This window comes from Mesoplodon mirus (genome assembly GCF_964341445.2).
Source record: "Mesoplodon mirus genome assembly, chromosome: 19".
Taxonomy (NCBI): Eukaryota; Metazoa; Chordata; class Mammalia; order Artiodactyla; family Ziphiidae; genus Mesoplodon; species Mesoplodon mirus.
This window is the reverse complement of record NC_138995.1, coordinates 36,940,019-36,963,658: the sequence shown is the minus strand read 5'-3', so window position 1 is coordinate 36,963,658 and position 23,640 is coordinate 36,940,019. Positions and strand designations below refer to the sequence as shown.

The 23,640-nt window shown below is 47.4% G+C and overlaps 1 protein-coding gene across 2 annotated transcripts in view; it reads left to right on the top strand.

Moving 5' to 3' along the window:
* Positions 1-15,093: 15,093 nt before the first annotated feature.
* GPT2 (glutamic--pyruvic transaminase 2) overlaps positions 15,094-23,640 on the top strand; it is a 35,217-nt gene continuing 26,670 nt past the window's right edge. The window contains exons 1-3 of one of the 2 annotated variants that reach the window (XM_082607425.1): positions 15,094-15,209; positions 15,444-15,705; positions 22,848-22,937. In XM_082607425.1, coding sequence (XP_082463551.1) covers positions 15,463-15,705; positions 22,848-22,937 — 333 coding nt within the window. In that variant the 5' untranslated portion in view covers positions 15,094-15,209; positions 15,444-15,462. The remainder of the gene's footprint in view (positions 15,210-15,443; positions 15,706-22,847; positions 22,938-23,640) is intronic. The other variant, XM_082607426.1, reaches the window with a different exon arrangement.

Sequence of the window (23,640 nt, the reverse complement as noted above, 5' to 3'; positions counted from 1 at the left end):
TAGAAAATTGGGAAGGCATATGCAGCAAGATGAAGGAGAGGAGGATGCCCTCAGAAGCACATTGGAAAACAAGGAAACGGGACATAGCCTGATGTAGTCTCAGTCTCAGTGCATTGACCCTCCGGGACAGGGGGTAACCACATAAGAATTATGTCTTTTAGCTAAACCAATACTTTTTTGAAAAAGAAAATAAAAGGGGACGGCATCAAAAAAAATTTTGCCGGCAAAATCTAGCTTAAAAGGATATAGAGAAGCCCTCTGATTATAGTAGCACCTGGCAGGGCAACTGCCACATAGTAGGCCCTCAATAAATGTGTGAGTGCCTCAATGAAAGTCATTGAATCAATATGTTTTGCTTAAAACAGAAAACAAGCCAGCATGGGATATGGCACATGAAGAATCCAAGCAGACCCCTAAAGTTACACAAAAGAAATAAAAGACAAAAGACATTACCGTAAAATGAGATTTATATAACCCTATTTGCGTGGAATAAAAATGTGCCCAGTTTCACATGCCACTTACTGCCAGAATCTGAGATTGTGCTGAGAAAAGGATGGGAGGAGGCTGTTGGGGGGAATCACGTACCAGGCCAAGACACAGGCACAGAGAATTCAACATTTGAGGGCTTGAAAAGAAGCCCTGGAACACAAGCCTCTTTTGTTTCTCAGTCTTCTCTAAACTGTCGTGTTTGAGACCTGGGATTTATGAAGGAAGTACTATTCATTCAAAATGGCAGTTTCCACTTCATTATAAAGAAAGTTCAGTCACAGTCCCCAATTTCCCCTCAAGTTGTGTTACTCAAAAACTGGTGGGTGTCGAGCCAAAAGACACAACAAAGCCAGAGATCAGGAGAAGGAAGGATTTACTATTACTTGCAGCAAGTAAGGAGAATGCCAGGAATCGGCAAAATTGGGGAAGTTTTAAGCTAAGCGTACATGCATAATCATGAAGGCGCTTGGGCAGTTGACAGAGTCCAAGCTTTAGTTGAGAGCATCTCAGGCTAATCTTTACCATTGAAACAGAACTGGGAGTCTTTGCAACTGATATATTATGTTTGCTATTGTTACTTCTCTTGCCAGATAACAGTTGTTTGTTTCTGCATTCTTTTGTTCCTTTAAGATCATTAATTACTGAGACCTGTTCAAGGGCAAGCATTGTGGCCAGGATTAAATCACAAAATGGCTTAGGCCAAAAATGGCTTCCCTTATGTCAAGAAAGCCATGCCTGGTTCTCTTTCTCCAGGAACCCCCTATCTGCTTACAGTTGCAACCTGAGTCATTTGTGGAACGGCTGTGTTAAGTGGAGAGGAGAGTTATAAATAAAATCAGTGTGTTTTGTCGCAAATTGAAGCAGTTGCTGCTCCCCAGGCTGGCAGCAAAATCATGATTCAGAGTCTAAAGTTCTAGAACAATGTTTGTGAATCAACTCTCACAATGAGTTGTCCCTTGTGGCAATCAGCAGTTATGCCCTCACCCCCAGATCTCCTCTGTGTGAACCACCCCCAAGTATGCAAATTCATTGAACCTGGAAGCTCTTCATTCCAAACTAAGATGGGTGAGCTTTTGAAAGGGGTCTCTTCCAGTCACTGTATCTCACAGCCTTAGGACAAAGGAAACCTGTCTTCTTTATTCAATACTTAATGTACAGAGAATTTTCCTTATTCTCCCCTCCAGATCATTATATCTCTCTCAACAATAGCAAAGGCTTCTCTAGATCTTGTCCCAGGCCAGTCACTGTTTTAAGTGCTATATGCATATTTAATTAATTTGATGTCACAACAATCTTATGGGGGACGTGCTATCATTCTCCACTTTTCAGATGAGAAAGCTGAGGCCAGAGGTTTGTTAACTTGCCCAAGGTCATACAGCCCTTAAATGGTAAAGCCCATATTAGAACCAAAGCCGTTTGGCTCCACAGCCCACATTCTCAACCACTATGATGCCTCATATGAGGGGTGCCACCTAAGCATGGCTGAGCTATCCCTTGTCACAGCCCCACTCTGCTAACCATGCCTGATTCCCTCCTCCTTCCCTCTTCATTCAAGGGATTCAGAAGAAGCTGCTAACCTTGACCAGGCATGAGCCAATCATCCATTTTCCCTGCCTCAGTGATTGGCTCAGAGCTGGGCCTGTGACCCAGTCAGAGCCCGTGAGTCATGACCAGACTTTTCCTGGGGCTTCTGGGAGAAAGAAGTCCTCCGTTCCCTCCTGGTTTTGGTGGATGGGAGGAGGTGGGGAAGAGGCGCTACTACAGCCCTTTTACTGCTTTGAAGGGAGGCCAGCGAGGGGGAGTCAACAAACCGAGACAACAGAACAAAAAGAGGGACCCACAGCATAGGACTCCAAGGGCATTGCCAAGAGTACACAGCGTTGGGCTCATGCCACACAATATAACGAGGCCCCCTGGAGTTGGGCCAGGCATATTGCCACGACCTGATTTTGCGCTCTGAATCCAGTGACTCCTGAAGTGCCAAGGACCTCCACACTCTTTGGTTCCATGAATCAATACATCCCTTTTTAAAAGCCAATATGAGTAGGGTTTTCTGCAACTTGAATCAGAATGCAGCTTAATCAAAACAATCTCAATAAACCTTGTGAAGACTGGGCCAAAAAGCCCATTAGTTACCAATGCTATGATAGAACAGTAGGCTTGCTGATCAGAGATGAATCATGCCTCAAGTTTCTCACCATGCTAAAGAATAGAGAAAGGGCCAAGTTCCTAAAATTCTCAACTGTTCTCAAGTTTTACATTTTTGTACAAATGGAGGACAACAGCAGCTCAGATAATCCTCCAAAATGGCTGTGAATGGATTCACTTTCCTAATTACTTTTAACTCTGGTTAATGTTAAAATGACTTTAAATGCTCTTTCAGCAAGGCAGAGGGTCATGGACCAGAAGTCTGTTGAAGAAGGGGCAAAGTCAGCCAGGTGTCAAAAACTAGCCAGGGAACCTGGGTTGGTGAGGAGTGTCCAAAGAGGACTTTAGCCTTGTGTGTGTGTTGATATCTTATAAAGGAATGTATTTGTAAATTATTTGTTAATAAATAAAAATTAACTTTAAAACAGATAGGGTTAAAGGACAAGTCATGTAATTGCATTATCTTCAATGAATGTTTACTTTTTAAAAAAAATAATGGAACCTGTCAAGTGAAACATTATATGAATCACCATAGTGAACATCTGTTGTGTTTCTCCTTCTTTGGTATAGAATTTTAAAATGTGATAGCTTGCTTTTTGGGAAACACCTTCTCCTATTAACACCTGTGATTCGGGTACACAGTACTTGGTCCTAGTCTGGCCATGGGAGCAAATACAATAATTTGCTTCCTGAGCTCTCCTGGCTCTTTTTTCCTCCCTAACAATACTGGAAAGACAAAGCAGCAGCATAGTTTTTTAATCTCCCTGATCTTCTCTCCATCAAAAGAAAAGAAAAGAAAAGAAAAGCAGACAGAGCAACTAGATAGTAAAACCAAAAACTATGGACAACATCTACAACAAAGCCAGGTGATAAGGTGTCCCTGCCAAAAGTCCAAAATACAGGAGAGGGAGGACAACCACTACCAACACCATAAGATCTGCAGGATATTCACATTTATACAGGAGAAACCATAGGGAAGAAACCAGGGCATCTGATGGGCCAGCAAAAGGGTATTCATAGGAAGGCAGAGTGGGCTGATTTGAGTGAAGTGGTTGAAGTGACAGGAGTTTTGCCTGCTCCAATGTCAGATGAGTACAAGGCGTCTCTGATTTCAAAAGATACAAGATATCAAAGATTAACATAAATCAGAACTAGAAAATTATGGAATTAAGTGATAAATCTCAGGAAAAATTAGGAATAAATAAAAGTTATTTCAGGAATGAAACTAAATCAAAAAGAAAACAAGAGTGAATACACATTATAGATATTGCCTTATGAGAAATAGAAGGTGAAAAAAGTTTTAAAATTAAAAAGAATGAAGAAAGAAAAAGGATTCAAGAGAAAGTGACAAATACTGAAGCCATATAAATAAGATCCAACATATTATAATAGGAGTAACTGAAAGAAAATCAAACCAAAGGAACAATATGACAAGTACTAAAAATTATAATTCCACAAAACTTTCTTGAAATAAGATTTGAGGGGCTTTCCTGGTGGCGCAGTGGTTAAGAATCTGCCCACCAATGCAGGGGACACGGGTTCAAGCCCTGGTCCAGGAAGATCCCAGATGCTGTGAGCAACTAGGCCTGTGCGCCACAACTACTGAGGCTGCGCTCTAGAGCCCGCGAGCTACAACTACTGAAGCCTGTGCGCCTACAGGCTGTGTTCCGCAACAAGAGAAGCCACTGCAATGAGAAGCCGGCGCACTGCAACAAAGAGTAACCCCTGCTCACCGCAACAAGAGAAAGCCCACATGCAGCAATGAAAACCCAACACAGCCAAAAATAAAATAAATTAGAAACAAATAAATAAATTTCTGTTAAAAAAATAAGATTTGAAATTACATATTGAAAAGGCACACCTACACCTGAAAATATTGACCCAGAATGACCAACACCAAGAAATACTCTAGACTTTAAAGGAAAAGAATTAAATTGGCCCTTTTTTGCATCAAGGCAAAAAGGCCAAGTGAATTATGATGGAAAGAAAATTAGATTTTCATTAACCTTTCAACAGCAATGCTTTATGCTGGAAGAAAATAGAGTCATATATAAGATAATCAAGGAGAGAAAATATGAGTCAAGGGTTTTGTAACCAATTGAACTGAGTATCCAACAAGGTAAAAGGGCACAGAAACAAACAACACATTATCAACATGCAAAAACTCAGGGAATCTTTTTTTTTTTTTTTTAAGATTTATTTATTATTTTATTTATTTTTGGCTGAGTCAGGTCTCAGTTGCTGCAGGCAGGATCTTCGTTGAGGCATGCAGGACCTTTTCATTACAGTGCACAGTCTGCTTGGGTTTCTCTCTAGTTGTGGCACGCAGGTTTTCTCTCTCTAGTTGTGGCGTGGACTCCAGAGCGTGTGGGCTCTGTAGTTTGCAGTGTTTGTGGCATGCGGGCTCTAGTTGAGGCGCATGAGTTCAGTAGTTGTGGTGCGCAGGCTTAGTTGCCCCTGTGGCATGTGGGATCTTAGTTCTCTGACCAGGGATCACACCCACGTTTCCAGCATTTAAGGCAGATTCTTTACCACTAGACCACCAGGGAAGTCCCTCGGGGAATCTTGCTTAGATTTGTGCTCACTTTGAAAAAGGAGTGTTTGTGATTGAGATGAGGCATATGGATGGCTTCTGAGATGGCTGGCAAAGTTTTATCTCTTTTCCTGAGTGGTGGTTTTAAGAGTATTCACCTTACAATAATTCACTGATCTATATGTATGTTTGGTATAGTTTTCTGCAAATGTGTTTTATTTTATAATAAGTTTAAAAACAACAAAAATAAAATAGACAATTACACTTAGATTTGAACATAGGCTAAGGATGATATCAGGGAACTATTGTTAAATTTTAGGGATGATATAATTGTGTTGTAGTTATGTAGTAGAATGTTCTTATTATTTTGGAGATGCATGTTGAAAATTTTACTGTAATTTACTTTAAAATGCTCTAGCAAAACAAAATTGATTCTGAGTAACATTTTGTTACTTTAAGTTTTATAAGACATTATGTATTATATAAAGATCTTACGTGGTACAGTTACATGAGTTTTGACAAATGCCATTACTCTATCAAAATACAGAATATTTTCCCCAGAAAATTTTCTCCTGGCTCTTCCCAATGAATCCCCTCTCCTGCCCCCATTGAGGGAACCACTGTTCTGATAATCTCTTTCATCATAGATTAGTTTTACCTGATCTAGAACTTCATCTAATGGAATTATGTAATATATACTCCTTAGACACACTATTTTTTAACATTTTTAATATCCCTGAAATTGGAATGTATCTTAGAAATTGGTGGTGTCTTAACAATTAAATGGCAGTGTTTTCTCATTTTTATTGTTTTATAAAATAATGGAATGTCTTACAGTCAATGTCACCTTCTATTTGATGAAGTGTATTATATATATACAGATGAAGCAAATATGGTGAAAATGTTAACAGGTGTTGAATCTAGTTGGTATTACATGGGTGTCCTACTTTTCTGTGAGTTTGAAAATTTTTATATGAGAAAGTTTACTGAAAACAGAAGTAAATAAAAGGATACCACAATTGTTATACCTTTTTTCCCCATTAATTAAAGTGACACTTAAATAATGGAATTGGCTGGAGCCCTTCTTGTCCTCTGTGAGGCCCTGATTATAGTAGGGACCTGGACACTCTAGACAGAGTAGCACATGATTATCAGTCTTTGTAAGATTTGCTTTTTTCTCACATATATTATTTTTCTTCCCGCTATCTCCCCAAACTTTTCAAAAGCCAAGAGCCTCTGTCCTCTGTGTCCCAAGGCAGTGAGAAAGGGGAGCTCTGCACTTGTGACCAAAGTGTCTAATCAAGCATCTAATCCAAATCTATGGCAAGAAAGAAAAGCTGGAGGCCCAGAACCAGGGCCTTGCAGCTGGAAGGCCAAGGTGCTGGTCCTCTAAGTAAAGAAACACTTCCAGTTGCTCCTTGTGAGTGGTGCTTCTAGTGAGAAAGCTGACACTTTTCTTTGCACTTATAGAGAAGGTGCCAGTGGCCAGCAGGCCCTATCCTCATCATCTGGGACTTGCATCACTGCTGTATCATCCATCAGAAATGGTCCTAAAAGGTCTGAACTCCTTTCCTATCCTGGAATCTGGCTTCCCCAGTCCCTTACCCTGTCACCTTTAGGAAGAGGCAGCCTTCCCTTTGTCCATGGAGGCAGAGAAGGCGACTCCAGACTGCGTATGTCACTTCAGCCACAGGCAGAATTACAGCTGACCACATCATGGCACAGGTGTAGGTTTCCAATGGGAAGTTCAGACTTTGCCATTAGATAACCCATGTGACCCAGAAGAAATCTCGAGCTCTTCCATTCCCAGTTTCCTCATCTGTAGGACAGGCTAATAGCACCCACCTCTCAGGGTGGCTGAAAATTAAGAGGACAAAAGGGAAAGCACTTAGCAAACTGTAAAACTACTTTCAATGTGGGCAGTTAACTTTTGGGGGGGAAGGGTGAGAGAAACATTTGTCAGCTGAAAAAAAAACACAACCTAAAAATTGAGAATTATGTTTTATTTGGGGGACAAAACTGAGGACTTAAGCCTGGAAGACAGACTCTCAGATAGCTCTGAGGGACTGCTCTGAAGAAGTAAGGGAGGAGCCAGGATATATAGGAGTTTTTGCAACAAAAATCAGGTGGTTGGAACATTAAAAAATTACTGGGTTTTTACATTTTATTTATTTTATTTATTTATTTTTGGCTGTGTTAGGTCTTTGTTGCTATGCGTGAGCTTTTCTCTAGCTGCGGTGAGCAGGGGCTACTCTTCATTGCGGTGTGAGGGCTTCTCATTGTGGTGGCTTGTCTTTGTTGCAGAGCACGGGCTCTAGGCGCAGGGAATTCGGTAGTTGTGGCTCATGGGCTCTAGAGCACGGGCTCAGTGGTTGTGGTGCACGGGCTTAGTTGCTCCGTGGCATGTGGGATCTTCCCAGACCAGGGCTCAAACCCGTGTCCCCTGCATTGGCAGGTGGATTCTTAACCGCTGCGCCACCAGGGACGTCCCTTTTTTAAAAAAATTTATTTATTTCAGCTGTGCCAGGTCTTAGTTTCAGCATGCGGGCTTCTTAGTTGCGGCATGCGGACTTCTTAGTTGTGGCATGTGGACTCTTAGTTGCAGCATGCAGGCTTCTTAGTTGCAGCAAGCGGACTCAGTTGTGTGGCATGCAGGCTTCTTAGTTGCGGCATGCATGCGGGATCTAGTTCCCCGACCAGGGATCGAAACTGTGCCCCCTGCATTAGGAGCGCGGAGTCATATGCACTGGACCACCAGGGAAGTCCCAAAAGATTACCGTTAATTAAAGAAAACCAGACATCTCAAGTTAATGAATTTAATGATTTTCTATGTTTGGGAAGATGCGAGAGTCTGGGCTCATTGAAATCATTCCTTTGATGTGCATCTTAACTATCTAGGGCCAGTATCCTGTTTTCTCCATCCTGAGTCCCCTCAGGGTGCACAGTGAGGGTTGGCTACAGTGACTGCGGGCTTGATGGCTGCAACATCCTTTGCTAACTGATCTGGCAGGCAATATTTTTCATCCACACACTTCGTCTCAGATCTCAATTGGCTGATGGTGTGGGCAGCAGTCATAGCCCCCACTGGCCCCTATCCTCATGGAGCAAATGAGGCGCTCAGCATGGAGGAAATAAAGACACCAGCTTCCTGGTGTTTTTACGAAGCCCTGGCTTGTCCCACTTCACCTGTTACCTAGCTGGTGGAGACCACAGGGAATTTACTATGGTCACATATTATTAAAAAGGTGCTTAGAGTGACATCAGCAAGATGGTGGACTAGGAAGCGCTAGGCCCTTGGAATGTTCCCCCATGGAAACATTAAATCAACAACTAGAGATTGTCTAAACTAACTTAAGAGGAGCTCTGCAAATCAGTCAAAGACCTATAGCAACCAAGCAAATGCCCAATTTAAGTAAAAGCCACATTCAAAATGCAAGAAGTTTTAAGGTGTTTTTACTTGCCCCTGTCCCACACTCTCCTCAGCGTGGCACACACTGGTTTAGGGGAAGTGGCGATCCAATCCCCAGTTTTCCTCCGTGAACCAGAGAAGGCAGACTGGACCTAATTTTCAACATTTTAACCTGTGTGGGAGCTGTCTGATTGGTCCCTGTGTCACCTAACTTGGAGCTCAGATGGCCAAACATGGCACAGCTCAGATCTCAGGCTGGGAAAACCTGTGGGCAGCAGTGGGCATGGCTCATGAAAGCCACAGGGGGAATACAGACCCACATAAACCTGGGGCAGAAGATTACTGATTGAGGAATACAGTATACCACCTAGATCCCTTTAAAAAGCAGGGTGAGACACTTAGGGAAATTAAAACCTTTAAAAGGTGCTGTGTATATGGGAGAATTGGGAATCGGAGTTTTTTGCTAACAGGGTGGCTCAAAGTGAGCCCTTAGATATTTTCAAGAGAGGAGTTGGTCATGCACTTGATTAGAGGGTTGGAAATGTCAGCCCCACCTCCCAAACTCCAGAGAGGTGAGTGAGTCTAGAGGTTAAGTTCAATCACCAGTGGTCAATGATGTAATCAATCATGCCTATGTAATGAAGCCTTGATTAAAAACTCTTCAACAGGGAGCCTTGGGGAGCTCATGGGTTGGTGAACGTGAAACCAAGTCCGCCTAAAACTGAGATCCCTTACCGAGTTCATGATTAATCTCTCTATCCAAAACTTGGCAGGTGGATTCCAAAACTTTATTCCTTTTCTTCCCTCTGACCTCAATTCTGTGCTAACTGAACACTAATCAGCCAGAGTCAGATGACTAAAATTGCTGTTGTAGGTAACATCATTAAGATAACATTGTTAATGTACAAAAATCGGTTGTAGATCTTATCATTAACGACAAACTCAGGTTGTTTCTCCAGGGCAGGATGAGCCCCCCCAGGCCATGGACCACCTGACCAGAGACATCCTGACTCCCGAAACTATGATTAAGAAATGTCACAAGACGATGATTAATCCCAGACTATTTTTTCTTCCCCTTTAAAAAAACCCTGAACTCAAAGACCAAGTAGGAATGGGTCTGAGGCTTGTCTCCCCACTCCTTTGCTTTGATGCCCTACAATAAACGCTGTACTTTCCTTCCCACAGCCTGGTGTCAGTAGATTGGCTTTCTGGTGCATCAGCAAGTGGACTCAAGTTTGGTAAGGTAACAAACACACCCATGTGCTGGGAGGATGGTATGCCCTCCTCCACTTCTCGTGCCGCTGCTCCCCTCCCCATACCTACCCTACGCATCTCTTCAATTTGGCTGCTCCTGAGTTATATCCTTTATAATAAAATTATTATAATAAGTATAGAACTTCCCTGAGTTCTGTGAGTCATCCTAGAGAATTACTGAATCTGAGCAAGGGCTTGTGGGATCCCTTGAGTTTGTAGTTGTCTGGGCACAAGGGCAGGTAGCTTGGGGACTCCATTTGTGGCTAGTGTCACAAGTGGGGGCAGTCATGGGACTGAGCCTTTAACCTTTGAGATCCTAAGTTCAGGTCTCAGCTCTGCCACTTATTAGCTGTGTGATCTTGACAAGCAGCCCAATCTCTCTGAACATCAATTTTGCTATCTGTGTAACAGGGATCATAGTAGTAAATATGTTAGGGTTGCTCTGAAGCTTGTATGAAATGATGCAGTAAAGCGCTAAGCACAGTATCTGACACATTAAAAATGCTTAATAACTACTAGCTATAATTTTAATAATATTATTACTAATAAAGAAAGCTTTGGGGCTTCCCTGGTGGCGCAGTGGTTGAGAGTCCGCCTGCCGATGCAAGGGACACGGGTTTGTGCCCCGGTCCGGGAAGATCCCACATGCCGCAGAGTGGCTGGGTCCGTGTGCCATGGCCGCTGAACCTGCGCGTCCGGAGCCTGTGCTCCGCAATGGGAGAGGCCACAGCAGAGAGAGGCCCGCGTACCGCAAAAAAAAAAAAAAAGAAAGCTTTGGGCCAGGCCACCCTGATGTTAAACCTAAATCACAGATAATCTGTGCCTGTTTCCCCAGGCATAAAATAAGAAACAGATTCCCTTTCTTTAAGAACTAGAACCCAGGAGTTCAGGGTTTTTAGAGCACTAGTCACCCATCCTCCTTGTATTGATGCCTTTACAATAAATGCTGCGTTTTCCTTCCCCACAAAAAAATAATAATAATAAAAATTAAAAGAATTAGAATCCAAAACTCCAAAAACTAAAGGAGTAAATGAGAACAACAAATGACAAAGGCTTATGGTATTGCATAAATATTTTTTTCTCTTAAGTTCCTAAGTCCCAAAACTATTTTGCAATCTTCTCTAGGTGAAAGATTCTGTGGCTTCGTGAAGAAAATATCTGGGAAAACTCAGAGGGTAAACCAGTTGGAAGTATTGATTTGAGCCATTGCTTAATATTTTGTCTGTTTGGGGCACTGAATAGCTGAGGTCATTGAGTTTGCTGCTAAGGATTCTCTTTATATGAGTCCCTTGGACAGTTTCTGAAATCTTTCCCAAATGTCCTCCACGGAAGAAGTAAAGTCAAAGAGTCCTCATATCCCGGCAAGACCAGGGAGCAAGAAATCAAGGAATGTGGAACAACAGACACACTCTGAATAAAGGAGGTTGTATTTGCTTCTGAAGCTTATACAACTGTTCTTTCTCTTTCGCTCTTCTACCCTTCCCTCTCCCTGTTCTCCAATACCTGGATTTTGTTGAGTCAGCTGCTAAGACCACAACGTGTCTGCATCTGTTTTGAAATGTTATCAATGCAATACTGAACCGCAAATACAGCTTTTGTGAAACGTCTCTATTCAGCACTCACGTGCTGCCCATCTCCTGCTGGACTGCAAACACCTTGAGAGCATGGACCTTGTAGAATTGACTTCCTCATTCATTCAACAAAAATTTACTGAGAACCTCTGTGTGCCAGGTATCGTTCCAGGTTCTAGGGATGCAGCAGAAGAGCCTGTCCATTTCCCATCACCCCACACCCTAGTCCAGGCCAACCCTGGACCTTATTTGTGCCACGGTTCATCCTCCTGCACCCTCTATTGCCACCCTCCAATCCATCCTCCATACAGCAGAATTTTAAACATAAATATGTCACTCCCTAATTTTTTAGGCCTTCCAGGGGCTTCTAATTGTTCTTAGGATGAAAACCAAAATTCTTACATTCAGGACCTGGCCTGCCTGTCCTACCACTGCTCACCTCTGACCCCTGTCTTTCAGCCCTGCCCCTCCCTCACTGTCTGACCTGCAGTCACCCTAGCCTTCTTGGAGGTCTTCAGACCTCTCGGCCTTCAGTGATCCCTGGCCTGGGATGCTGTCCACCTCACCACTGACACTGAGATGGAGTGTGAGGTACAAGATGGATATTAGGAATCCACTCCTGTAAGAGGAAGTGGGAGGAAGCAGGATCAGGCAGAGAAAGATAAACCATGATGCAGGTCTGCCAAAGCTTTGGCCAACCTCCTGGGGAAGGCCTGGAGCAAATACTGCTCCAGCATGTCCCACAGGTTTCTCCAGTTAGGGTGTGATGGTGATCTCACAAGGTGGTTCTGTGCAGGTGCTGTGCAAGGCTGTCTGCTGACCGCACCCCTTGGTTAAAGGGCACATCTCTGTGTCTACCACACCTGCCAGTACTGCTATCCCTCATCATCCAGCCAGGCTGCCAGGCAGCTCCAGCTTGCGGGCCACTTCCTCTGGGAAAGCTTTGCTCGGACCTTTGGGCTATAAGTGCTCATAAAACTCCTCAGCAGTTATCATAGTTTGTAATCATGTTTGTGTGTGCAATCAATGTCTGCCTTCCCTAAGAAACTATATGTTCTGTGTAGGCAAGGAAGGTCTGTGAGACTCATTATAGACCCAGAGTTCAGCCAGCACCTGGCACCTGGTAGGTGCCCAGTAAAAACCTACTGAGGAAAGAAATAAAGATTGGTACCATGTCTTGCACACGTATGACTTTCACAACAGTGTGGGTCATCAAGAGCTTGCTGTGTGTTTGGATCTCTCAGCTAGCTCACAGGGAGGGCATTTATGATTATTTCAATCAGGTTTTGTCTTTAATATTTAGGAGCCTGCCTCCTGCCCTACCTTGACCTGGTCTAGAGGCAAAATAAAGGCAGAGTTCACACTATTACCACCACCATCATCATCACCACGACTACCACCCAAAAGCCTTTTAAGGGCTCAGTGCATTGCAATGGGCAGCTCCAATTTCCAAACCCAGAGAGCTACACAAGCCTGGTCTCTGCTTGTATGGGCTGCAGCACTGGGTTAGGAATCACACTTCCTGCTCTACACTTAACTGTGCCACCTGAAAAGATTAAGTAACAAGTCAATCTCTCTGAGCTTCAACTGTAAAATAGGGATAATGTCTGCCCTTTCTCTTTCATTGATGTCTATCAGGTTCAAACTCCGTGATAGGCAAGAAAGTGCTTTGCAAACTGTGAAGTGTGGTTCACAGGAAAGTAAGGGAGCTTTCTTCTCATGCAATCATGACAGGTTGGCAAAGGACATATTTGGGACACTAGTTTTCTACAGTGGTGACGTGGGAGCCCACGTAGATGGGCTATGTGCTGGGCGTAGATAGGCTATGTGCTGGGTGTTGTTTTTCTCAGTTGCGCAGATGGATTTGTGCTCACCTAAGCCCGCCCTGCCTCCCAGCCCACTGTCCCTTCTGATCAGGGGTGGAGACAGCAGGAACGGACTGTGTTTACAGCATACGCAGGTCAAGGTTAAGCATGTTTTGGAGGTGGAAAGGAGCACGTGGGTGTGTGGCTCCCCTAGTGGGCAGAGCGAGTAAGAATATGACATTAAAGGCAGTGGAGTCCTTAGAGAAGCTAAGCTCCCCAGGGGAGAATCTTTTACCTGGAGACTGAATACCTAGCCATTGAGACAGAGGCTAGGAAGGAGCTAGTGCAGACACAGGTGCTGGGGGTGGAACCAGTGATGAGAAGCCCAAATAACTTTCCAGGGACCTCGGCAGGCCAAGACAGTTTGCTAACATAGGAATTCTCAGCTCGATCTTTGGTTTCTGTTGCTCTCCCCATCCCCCTTTCCCCTTCATTGGTAATCAATTTATTTAATCAAAGTATATGGCATTCCCTTGATAAGGATGAACAAGAGTGATCCACAGCACTAGGTTCCAAACTCTTGACTTTTACAGTTACCTCACTGAACTTTCCCCACAGTCCCACTAGGTAGGTGTGTTACCCCATTTCACAGATGGGGAAACTAGGCTTACAAAGGCTAAGTAACATGTTCAAAGTCAGCCAAGTGGTAAGTGGCTATATACACCTATATTCAAACCCAGATTTTCTAGTACCTTCTCCCTTACACTGCTGTGTTAAGTTCCTCCTGCCCCCCACTTTCACGAATCTAATGGTGTGTGTAATTGTTGGGGTGAGGGAGCTCTGGACTGTTTATCTGCCCGAAAACACCTAGACACAGAATTTCCAAGCCCAGGAGGGACCTCAGAGGTCATTTAATCCAACTTATTTTGCAGATAGAGAATCTGAGGCCGAGACAGGAAATGACTTCTCCCACATCCTCTCTGTCGATTTTGTTGTCTCAGAACTGTTGTCTTCCATTCCTACTCCTGCCCTGCACTCACTCTGGGTAAGCCAGGATGCCTTTTCCTGCAGGTACCTCTGCCAAAATAATAGTTACCATACGCTGAGCATTCATTCTTCAGCAAACGTTTACTGGGTGCTTACTATGTACTGCGAACACTCAAGAGGTGTTGTGAATATGATGAGCAAGAAAAACGCTGCCCCTGCCTTCTGGAGCTTTCATGGTTAATGGGGGTAGAAAGGAAATTAACACAGGTAACGGAGGTGTGGTAGCGTTTCAAATGGAGTTGTCAGGAAGCCTGACCACCTGGTATATACCAGCTGCTTGGTCCTTTAATTTTCACGACATTCCTTAGAGGCTGTGAGCTGATCTCCGTTTTGACGACAAGGAAACCGACGCTGAGAGGGATAAGAGTGGCAGTCAAGTCCAAAACTCCTAAGCCCCGCTTCTTACCAGCCCCCGTAGAGCGGCCACTGCCACCTTCGGGCCCTGGATGATGAAACCTGGGGCGAGGACTGCACCATCTCTCAGCCTGTGTCCTTGCAGGTGTTGGGGGAAGCGATGTAGGGGGGAATGCAGCATGCGCTTCCAGGGAGAAGCTGCAAATAACTCTAAATTCGCAAAAGTTTGAGAAGGACAGACCCCGCCAGGACCCGTCCCGGCACCGCATCCCCTCTGCCAGACAAAAGAGCCCGCCCAGCCTACGGCAGAGCCAGACCACCGCTCCCGCCTCCTGCCCGGCCCCCGATCAGCCCAGCGCGGGGCGCTATGGGACTTGTAGTTCGACCAGCTCGCCACACCTGCTCTGAAAACAGACTAGGGAACTACAAGGCCCAGGAGCCAGCGGGCAGGCCCGGGCGGACTCGCCGGCTGTGGGTGTGCGAGCGCAGGGGCCGTGTGGTGCGGGAGCTGGGATGCGGCTGCGGGCGCCCGAGCCGAGGAGCAGCTCCAGGCGCGCGCTCTAGCCGGACTAGAAGGGGGGGTGGCCAGGTGGCGACAGGCACGTTGCATGCATGCATTGGGAGCAGACTTTGCAAAACCTCTGTCGTGCGGTGCTTTGGCTCTGCAGCGGCTAGGTGTAGGGTCCGAGTCGACGGGGGATGGGCACCCGTCCCAGAAGCCAGGCTGGCACCGCTAGCTGAAAGAGCCCTTGGCTGGGCTTGGGGACGGGTGTCGGCGTGCCCGCCTTGGGCTGTGCGTGACGTGTGTGTTCTCTTTCCCTTTTTGTCCCAAGGTTTCTCGGCGGGCGCGCGATGCAGCGGGCGGCGGCGCTGGTCCGGCGGGGCTGCTACCCCCGGACCCTCGGCCCCTGGGGCCGTGGTCAGAGCAGCGCGGCTGCCGAGGCCTCGGCGGTGCTCAAGGTGCGGCCCGAGCGGAGCCGGCGCGACCGCATCCTTACGCTCGAGTCTATGAACCCGCAGGTGAAGGCGGTGGAGTACGCGGTGCGGGGACCCATCGTGCTCAAGGCCGGCGAGATCGAGCTCGAGCTGCAGAGGGTGAGCGCTGGCTCCAGGGTCCGTGGGGCGGGAGGGCCCTGGGAGGCTAGGGGGGCACTGGTGGGGGGGGAAGAGTAGCAGCTGTCCCCTGCTGGGGTTCGCCCGCTGGACTTCCTCCCACCCGCGTGGCCACCTCTTTCATTCGACCCACCTTGGCTAAAACGATAGAATGCCCTCCCCCCATCCCTTCACCCGCCAGTGCCTGGCACCTGGCACAAAGAAAGGCCCTCAGATACGGTTCACTTGTTGAATTGAATTCATCAGTTATAATTGAGCTGCCCTTAGTGCCAGGCACTGCCTGCTATGTGGCCATCCTACCCGCGTGGAACCAATATCCATGGGGGGGTGGGGGTGAGGACAACAACAGGCAGTAAAGAAAGAAACCAGAGTTTCAGAGATCACGTTAGGTACCAGGGGAGGGAGGAAGGCTCTGAGGAGACTTAGGTTTGCTCCCGAAGCTTTTTCTCTCTCTGCCTGAGACCTTTTGGGTCATTCTGCCAGTAATGATTCCCTGACAAAAGTGGAGTTGTTGCAGAGTGTCCTGCACAATTCCTTCCCTTAGGCCCCCTTTGGAACCCTGACTGACAGCCATATCTTGTTCTCCCAGTGGGTAGCAGAGGCTTGGGCCTTTTGGGCCTTGGTAGGGTGGCCCTGGGACGTTCTTCCTCCTGGTGGCTGGCTGGCTGGGACCTTAACTTGAGTTCATAGCTGCGTGTAAAGTGACCACACACCCAGTAGTGATTTCTGCCTCCCTGCAACCAGGGCGGCTGGGGTGGGTGTAAGATACCAGAGTTCTAACCCAGGTGGAATTCAGGAGGCGGAGTCAAGAGGGTAATGTAAAAAAAAGTGAACACTCCTAAGATTTGTAAGAACTGATGACAGCAGTCACCCAGCTGCTTGCCTAAGATAGTTCTAACCCAGAAGGGGGGAGGGTTCCTTGATCTCACTCTCACAGGCACCAGAACTGGATGTCTTGGGAGTGAGTTGGCCACTTAATGTTCCTTGAATGCATGGGAGGAAGCCGTGGTGGGGCCGTTACATTAACGTGGGGACTTTGAGGGTTTGATGAGCTCATGGCTTGCTGAGACCTTGTTGGGACACTCAGTTCTGCTGACTCAAAACAGTGAGTTGGACAAGTCAGAGTCCAGTGTCTCCCTCTGACTCCTTGCAGGGCTAAGTTTAAAGCTTGGCCCACAGAAGGCTGGCTCGGTTTCTGTGCCTCCCTGTCCCGAAGGTGGGCCACAGGCAGAGAAAACGGGCTTTTGCTGTTCTGCTCCTTGTTGATACCTGGCAGACTCTAGCTGGCCCTCCTTAAGACAACAGTCTCCCTGTTAAGGCTGAGATTAAATTGTTTCCGGTTTATCACTTTACAACTGATTTTTCTGGTTCCAGAACTTGTAGGGGTTCCAGGGATTATCTCTGCCTTTTGTTAAATAGCAGCTTGCGTGTGGGCTCCATGAAGTACAAGGATGATTAAGGCAGAAGGGGACACTGTCTTTGCCTTCAGGGATCTGATTGCCATATTGTCCTCTGGGCCTGAGCTTCTCTTCCCCCGATTCTTTAAGGATTGGTGGGATGTTTTTAGCAGGCACAGAAAACGTGAGAGCATTCCAGGTGGAAGGAGGGCTGTGAGCAAAGACAGAAGGTTGGGAAGTTCTGGGCATTTGGGGAAGGGAATTGGTGCCATTTGGAGAGCACTGTCTGGCAGAGAGATATGGTAGATGAATAAGATGGAAAAGGGGGACTGGAGTCTTTTGTGCTGGGCTCAGTACTTTATGGTGCAAAGTTTGGTGTGCACTGGGGAACCAGGATGGTGTTCCAACAGGGTATGGCTCCATCACTGAGGTGGAGAAATTTCATGGTCATTTGGGCTGGAAACACCCTGTGATTTCCAGGACAGATGGCCCCACTGCCATGTCCTACCCCTGAGTAAGTTGAGACATTCTTTCTGTCCACCTACGTTCTCCGGTGCTTTCGTTCAAATTCATCCCTTCTTATTCTCTTCTCACTTGGTCGAATCTCAGTTGCCTGATTCTTGGTGCTGGAGATAATAGCCCCAGCCAAGCCAGCATAGCCTTGCTTAAACCTTTCATATTCTAGAGACAGCCTCTCCATTTTACTAGCTTAAACAGTGCCCCTTCTGAGAGAGCCATATTTTCCCAGTCTTTTTTTTTTTTTTTTTTTGGCTTGGCTTGGCTTGCATTGGCTTTGCACAGCTTCGGTTTTTCTACCTCCATTTGGAACTCTAATGATCAAAACTGGACTGATGTTATTTTAAAGGGTTCGATTTGGTTAGAGATGGGATTTGTAGGGAGTTGAGTGACTTGGGGGTGAATCTTCAATCCTCTCTGGGCTTTGGTTTCCCTAGTCTATAAAAGGAAGGTCCGGTGGGCCCAGGGTTTTTCCCCAGGCCCTGACTTCTGTGCCTCTTTGTCCATCTGAAGGCCTTTAAGCTGCCTTATGGAATCATTTCACCAGGTACTCCGTAAATAGTACCGGCTGATTGGCTGGACACGTGGCTCTGGTTTTTGTGTTTTTTTTAACATCTTTATTGGAGTATAATTGCTTTACAATGGTGTGTTAGTTTCTGCTGTATAACAAAGTGAATCAGCTATACATATGCATATATCCCCACATCCCCTCCCTCTTGAATCTCCCTCCCACCCTCCCTATCCCACCCCTCTAGGTGGTCACAAAGCACCGAGCTGATCTCCCTGTGCGATGCGGCTGCTTCCCCCTAGCTATCTATTTTACATTTGGTAGTGTATATATGTCCATGTGGCTCTGGTGTTTGACTGTGGGGTGGCTTGCCAGGCAAGTCTCCTCTGTCTTGCTTGGTGGTAGGAGTGGAGGAGACTGTTCAGGAGAGCCTGAAGGAGGAGGGGCACTTGACTAAGTGGGTGTGTGAAAGGGGCCATTCTCCTCCAGCCTGGGCTGTGTGCTCTCAGGGAGGCCCTGTTTCTCCCTGACAGCAGCTCTAAGTGGGAGAACCTATCAGCTTTTCAGATCCTGGTGTTCATTGGGAGCAGCATTTAAAAATAAGCTGCCATTAGTAGGAGTTCTGAAAAGATCTGTCTGTTCCTCCTCAACCTACTTCTTTTTCCCTTGTTTTATTGGGGGAAGGGAGGAGGTTGGCATAAGTGGAGACAGGAAGGCTTCTGTTTGTCAAAGTACCCAGAGTCAGGGCAAAACATTTATGAAGGGAAAAACTGAATACTGTTAACATCAGTGTGTGCTGCATCTAAACACAGTAAAAGTGCAGAATGCTGTAGCACCTCCTTATTGTTAGCTAAGAACTAAGTCTGGAAACTTCTGGATGTGCCGAGCACAAGAGGTGAAATCTCATCGGTCATTTTCTTTAGAGCTTAGATGCTATCTTAAAATAAAGAAATTTGTAGTGTAGGCTTCCATTTGGGTGAACCCTCCACCCACCCACCCTGCCCAAGTCACCAAGGACCTGCATCCTGGGCTTTGCCTTTATGTGCTGTGGGCCTCAGACAAGTCACTCAGAGCACCTTGGCCTCAGTTACTCCTCTGCAAAATGAGCCCAATTTATTTCTCCTAAAGACTAGTTGGAGATGTTTAGTGATGATGCTTTGAACAGCTAGAAGCCAGTCAGAACTCTTTTTTTTTTTTTTTTTTTTGGCCCACACTAAATGGCTTGTGGGATCTTATTAGTTCCCCGACCAGGGATTGAACTTAGGCCCTCAGCAGTGAAAGTGTGGAGCTCTAACCACTGGACCACCAGGGAATTCCCCAGTCAGAACTCTTAAGAGTCTTCATTTTCAAGATAATGAGAGTTGCTTGGGGAGAGTGCCAAGGGTCACTCTTTCCTTGCCTTCCTCTTGAGTCTCTGGGTCTAGGAATGTGCTCTGTGGGGTTTGCTGTCCTGCCTGGGCCTTAACCTTGCTATCTTGAATTATCCTGTTTGGAGCTCATTCAGCTTTCATCCCTGCAAACCTCAGCTTCTACGGTTGACCCTCCCACAGGCCCCTAGACTTCAGGAACCTACGTCCAGCCTTCCCTGCTTCCATGGTTAGGAAACTCAGCCCTTGGAGCTCCCACCTCATCTCTTAATCACAGGCCTGTATAGGTTTGGCTGTGTTTCTTCCAGCTTTGCTTGTCATAATGGTCGGGGCCAGACCCTGTGCTGAGCCTCGGTTTCCTCAGCTGTGCAACGCACCTGTTTTCAGGGACCCTGGGGACTAGTTGGGTTTGTCTCTGGGGCTTCCGTCTGGAGCTCTCTGTTGGACTTCCTGCCTGCCCAGTCCTGCTCATGTCCCTGGGGTCTTTTCACGTGGCCTTCCTGGCCTGGAGCCAGCTGTGCCCTCTCCCTTCTCTGAGTCCACTTCTTCATCAGCCTGGGCTCTGAAGGTGGTGGCCTCTCCTGTGTTGCCCACTTCTGTCACAGGGCATGATTCATAAGTGTTTGTTGAATGAGAGGGAGGCTTTCTGGGGACTAACCGTCCTACCAAACCTGCCCGCTCGCATGTCACATGAAATGACAGGAGCCACCCCTACCTCGAGGAAACTGCCTTGTGCCTGTTAGAATTGTCCATTGTCCTAATGCTGGGCCTGTGAGCTGGGAAGGACAATGCTAACTCCTTTTTCCTTCTCCCTGCTAACACCCTCTGAAATATGCCATCCCCAGAGCCTGGGGGCCTGCTCCTTAAGCCCTCCTTGAGCTGAACTGCGGGAAGAGAGCCCCCCTGTGTTGACTCTCATCTCAGTGCCCCACAGGGAGGCAGCTCTGGGCAGGATGTGTGCAGGTGAGTTAAACATGTGGGCTCTAGGATGCTGGGAATTGGAACTAGAAAGCTATGTGCTGACCTGGCAGGCTCCCGAGGGCGGGGCTGAGGTGAGGTTGCCATTGGGTGTGCGTGCAGGCCTGGATGAGTCACTGTGGGCAGGAGTCTGCCCCTGACTCCTTGGTATTTCCCAACCCATGTAGATCTCAAGTGCCTAGATACAGGAGTCTCCTTTGTATGGTGGCCTTTGGCTGGGCAGGCTGGTCCCCTGCCCATTCAGAGGAGCCAGTTTCCCACCCTGCAGCTCGTCCATCATAGCGAAGTGTCTGGAGACCATAGGTACCCAGACCCGAGAAAGGAGATGCTCTATGCTCCTAGGCTGCTTGTTGGCAGGCCCCAGATTGGTTGAGCAGTGCAGGGTGAGGGCACAGGAAAGGAACATCCAGGGATCTGTTCCAGGCATTATTCTCTCCCTGCATTGGGCTGGCCGAGGGCCTGCAGCTGTGTGTTGTAGTTCCTGGCCCTCGACTGTGACAGATTTACTCCCTACCGAAGAATGGACTGTGCCCGCACCAAGGAAATCACCTGAGTTCAGCTGGCCAGGCCTGGGGACCGTGGCAATTGAATCAGGCTGACAGAGCGTCCCGTGCCACGAGCCCAGGCCAGTGCCAAGGGGTGGGTCAGGTCTGCCCCTTTGCACACAGTGGCCTGGATTGCTCCACCTGAGGGACGAGCCCTGAGGCCACATGCCTTGCAGCCTGTCTCCAGGGTGCCTGCCCTCACCCCAGCCCAGCCCTGGGCAGTGGGTGGTGCTGTCCTCCTGCCTTGGCCCCCCTGAGACGTCTTTCCATATTGGCCAGCCCTGAAGAACTTGGTAAAAGGGGCAGGAGGGAATTAAAAGGCCTTTCTCCCCGCTACCCGCCACCAAACATAGCTTTTGGAGACTTCTCAGGCCCTGTTTATGACGGTCCAGTGCTGTTTCTGGGGTGCCCTCCTCAGCACCCCATGCCTCCTGGCTCCTGAAGCAGCTGGAGAATTTCTGTATGGGGGGTGCTTAGGAGTGGCAGATGAGGGTCAGGAAGACTTGTTCAGCAGCTGCTTTCATCCCTTAAGCCCACTGGTCTTTACTTAAGAGGTATATTACTGAGTTAAAAAACGGAAAGTTTTCTAAAGTTGCTTTTATGCACACATTGTGTGAAATGGAGAAGGCAAGTGTCAGAACCATAGAATTGTACCTTTAAAATTTGTATTTAGGGTGCCTTTGGGGAAAGGGCAGCTGGAGATGGGAAGGTGGCCAGGCATTCCACCCAGGCCCCCCCTTGGTACTGCCACCCGTTTCCCCACCGCTTTCTTCCTCCACCATGACCCTTGTGACCTTGTTCCTGGTCCAGCTTGTAAGATGATGATGTTTGTACTCTGCCAAGTGCTTTCATACTGTTTGTCTCAGATAATCCTTTCAGCTGCCCTGGGAGGTCCTTGAGCCTGCTGTTGATTCTAACTCTTACAGTGGCTAATTCTGGATTTATCAGTGAGATGCGTGGATTTCCCACATTTCCAGATCCCCACGGTTCTCCATCCAAAACGCATTTTCTCCTTAGCAGCAGCCGGGGTGTCCTGCAGTCACCTCCCCAGTGACATTGTTGCCAGGGTTTCCGAGTTCCTCCTCTCTCTGCCATCTCTGTTCTGTGCTAAACGCATTGCTCAGGCAGTGGCCTCAGTTTTGCTCTTCAGCCAGTCTTTTCATCCCTGATGCTTTTTTTTTTCAATATGAAAATCAGCCCACAATCTTCATCCTGCAAAGACAGGGTTGCAAGAGAATGACCCCCAAGAGGTCCCTGCTGATCGGTGTCTTCTGGAGGGGAGGGTGGCTGCAGTGCCCCAGTCATTCACTTAGGGGTGGAGGTGGAGCTGCGCTTGGGGGGAGGGAGCCGGCAGTTGTGGGATCCTGTCCCTGATGTTTTCTGCTGCTGACCCCTCCCTCCCTCCCACCACATTTGCCCCAGGGTCAACGTGGACCTGCAGCTACCTCGGGTGCTCTGGCAGCCCAGGAAAGCTCTTCTAGCCTTTTCAGAAAGTGGGTAACCTTTTGAAGCCTTAATTTCCTAATCTGTAAAAAGGGATTAATATGGCTTGGCCGAAAAGTTCATTCGGATTTTTCCATAACATCTTATGAAAAACAGAAACCAATTTTTTGGCCAACCCAATACTGGCCCTTCCTCATAGGGGTGGTTGTGAAGGTTAAATGGGACCAAGCATATCAAGGGCACTGTGCCTGACACCTGGCAAGGCTCAGAATAGGGCTGCTTATTAATATCCTGTTGAGCATTGCTTGGCCTCTGGAATCCAGGGTCTGAGAGTCACTAAGTAACCACCTGTTGCTTTCTCTCTACTCAGGGTATCAAAAAACCATTCACTGAGGTCATCCGTGCCAACATCGGGGATGCCCAAGCCATGGGCCAGCAGCCAATCACCTTCCTCCGACAGGTGAGCTGGCCCTCAGGAACAGAGGCCACTGGGACAGCAGGGAAGCAGCCAGCCAGGCCCATTACATTACCTCTGCCTCCTTGCCTGTCCAGCTCCCTCAGGACACAGCAGACACCAGAATCCCACAGGGAGGTGCCATTGAAGTAGCGCCCTCTCCAGAGCCTGATGTCCCCACTGGTTCTCTCCCTCAGTCTCCTCCCCTTCCAAAGCTGTCTAAAATTCCTAAACCCATTTTGAGGATGCTCTAGTATACAAGGCTCCCAGGTGCATGGTCCTGGATGCTGAGTTCGGAGCTGGGTTGGTGAGGGCATCAGAGAGTAGATGGGAGAGGTAGAGGCCCAGTGGGCTGGGAGGTGGTGCGTGGGGGTCCAGGTATGGCTTCCTAAGTGAGAATCCCCAGATTTGAGTGTTGGCTTTGCTGCTTACCAGCTGGGTGGCTTTGGGCAAGTGGAGCTCACCAGACACTGCCTCGGAGGACTGCTGGGGGACTCCGTGAGATGGAGAGTGTGAAGGCCCTCAAGAGGCACATTTCAGTGTTTCAGTTTGAGTGCCAACTGCAAGGATGCTGCATGGGCCAAAACTGAGGGATTGGTGGGCTACAGGGGAAAAGATAAGGTGGGAGAGTACTCCAGGGCCTGCTAGACAGAGATTGGAGACCAGCTACAGGGAAAGCTTTTCCCTGGAGAAGGAATGGGGCAAAATT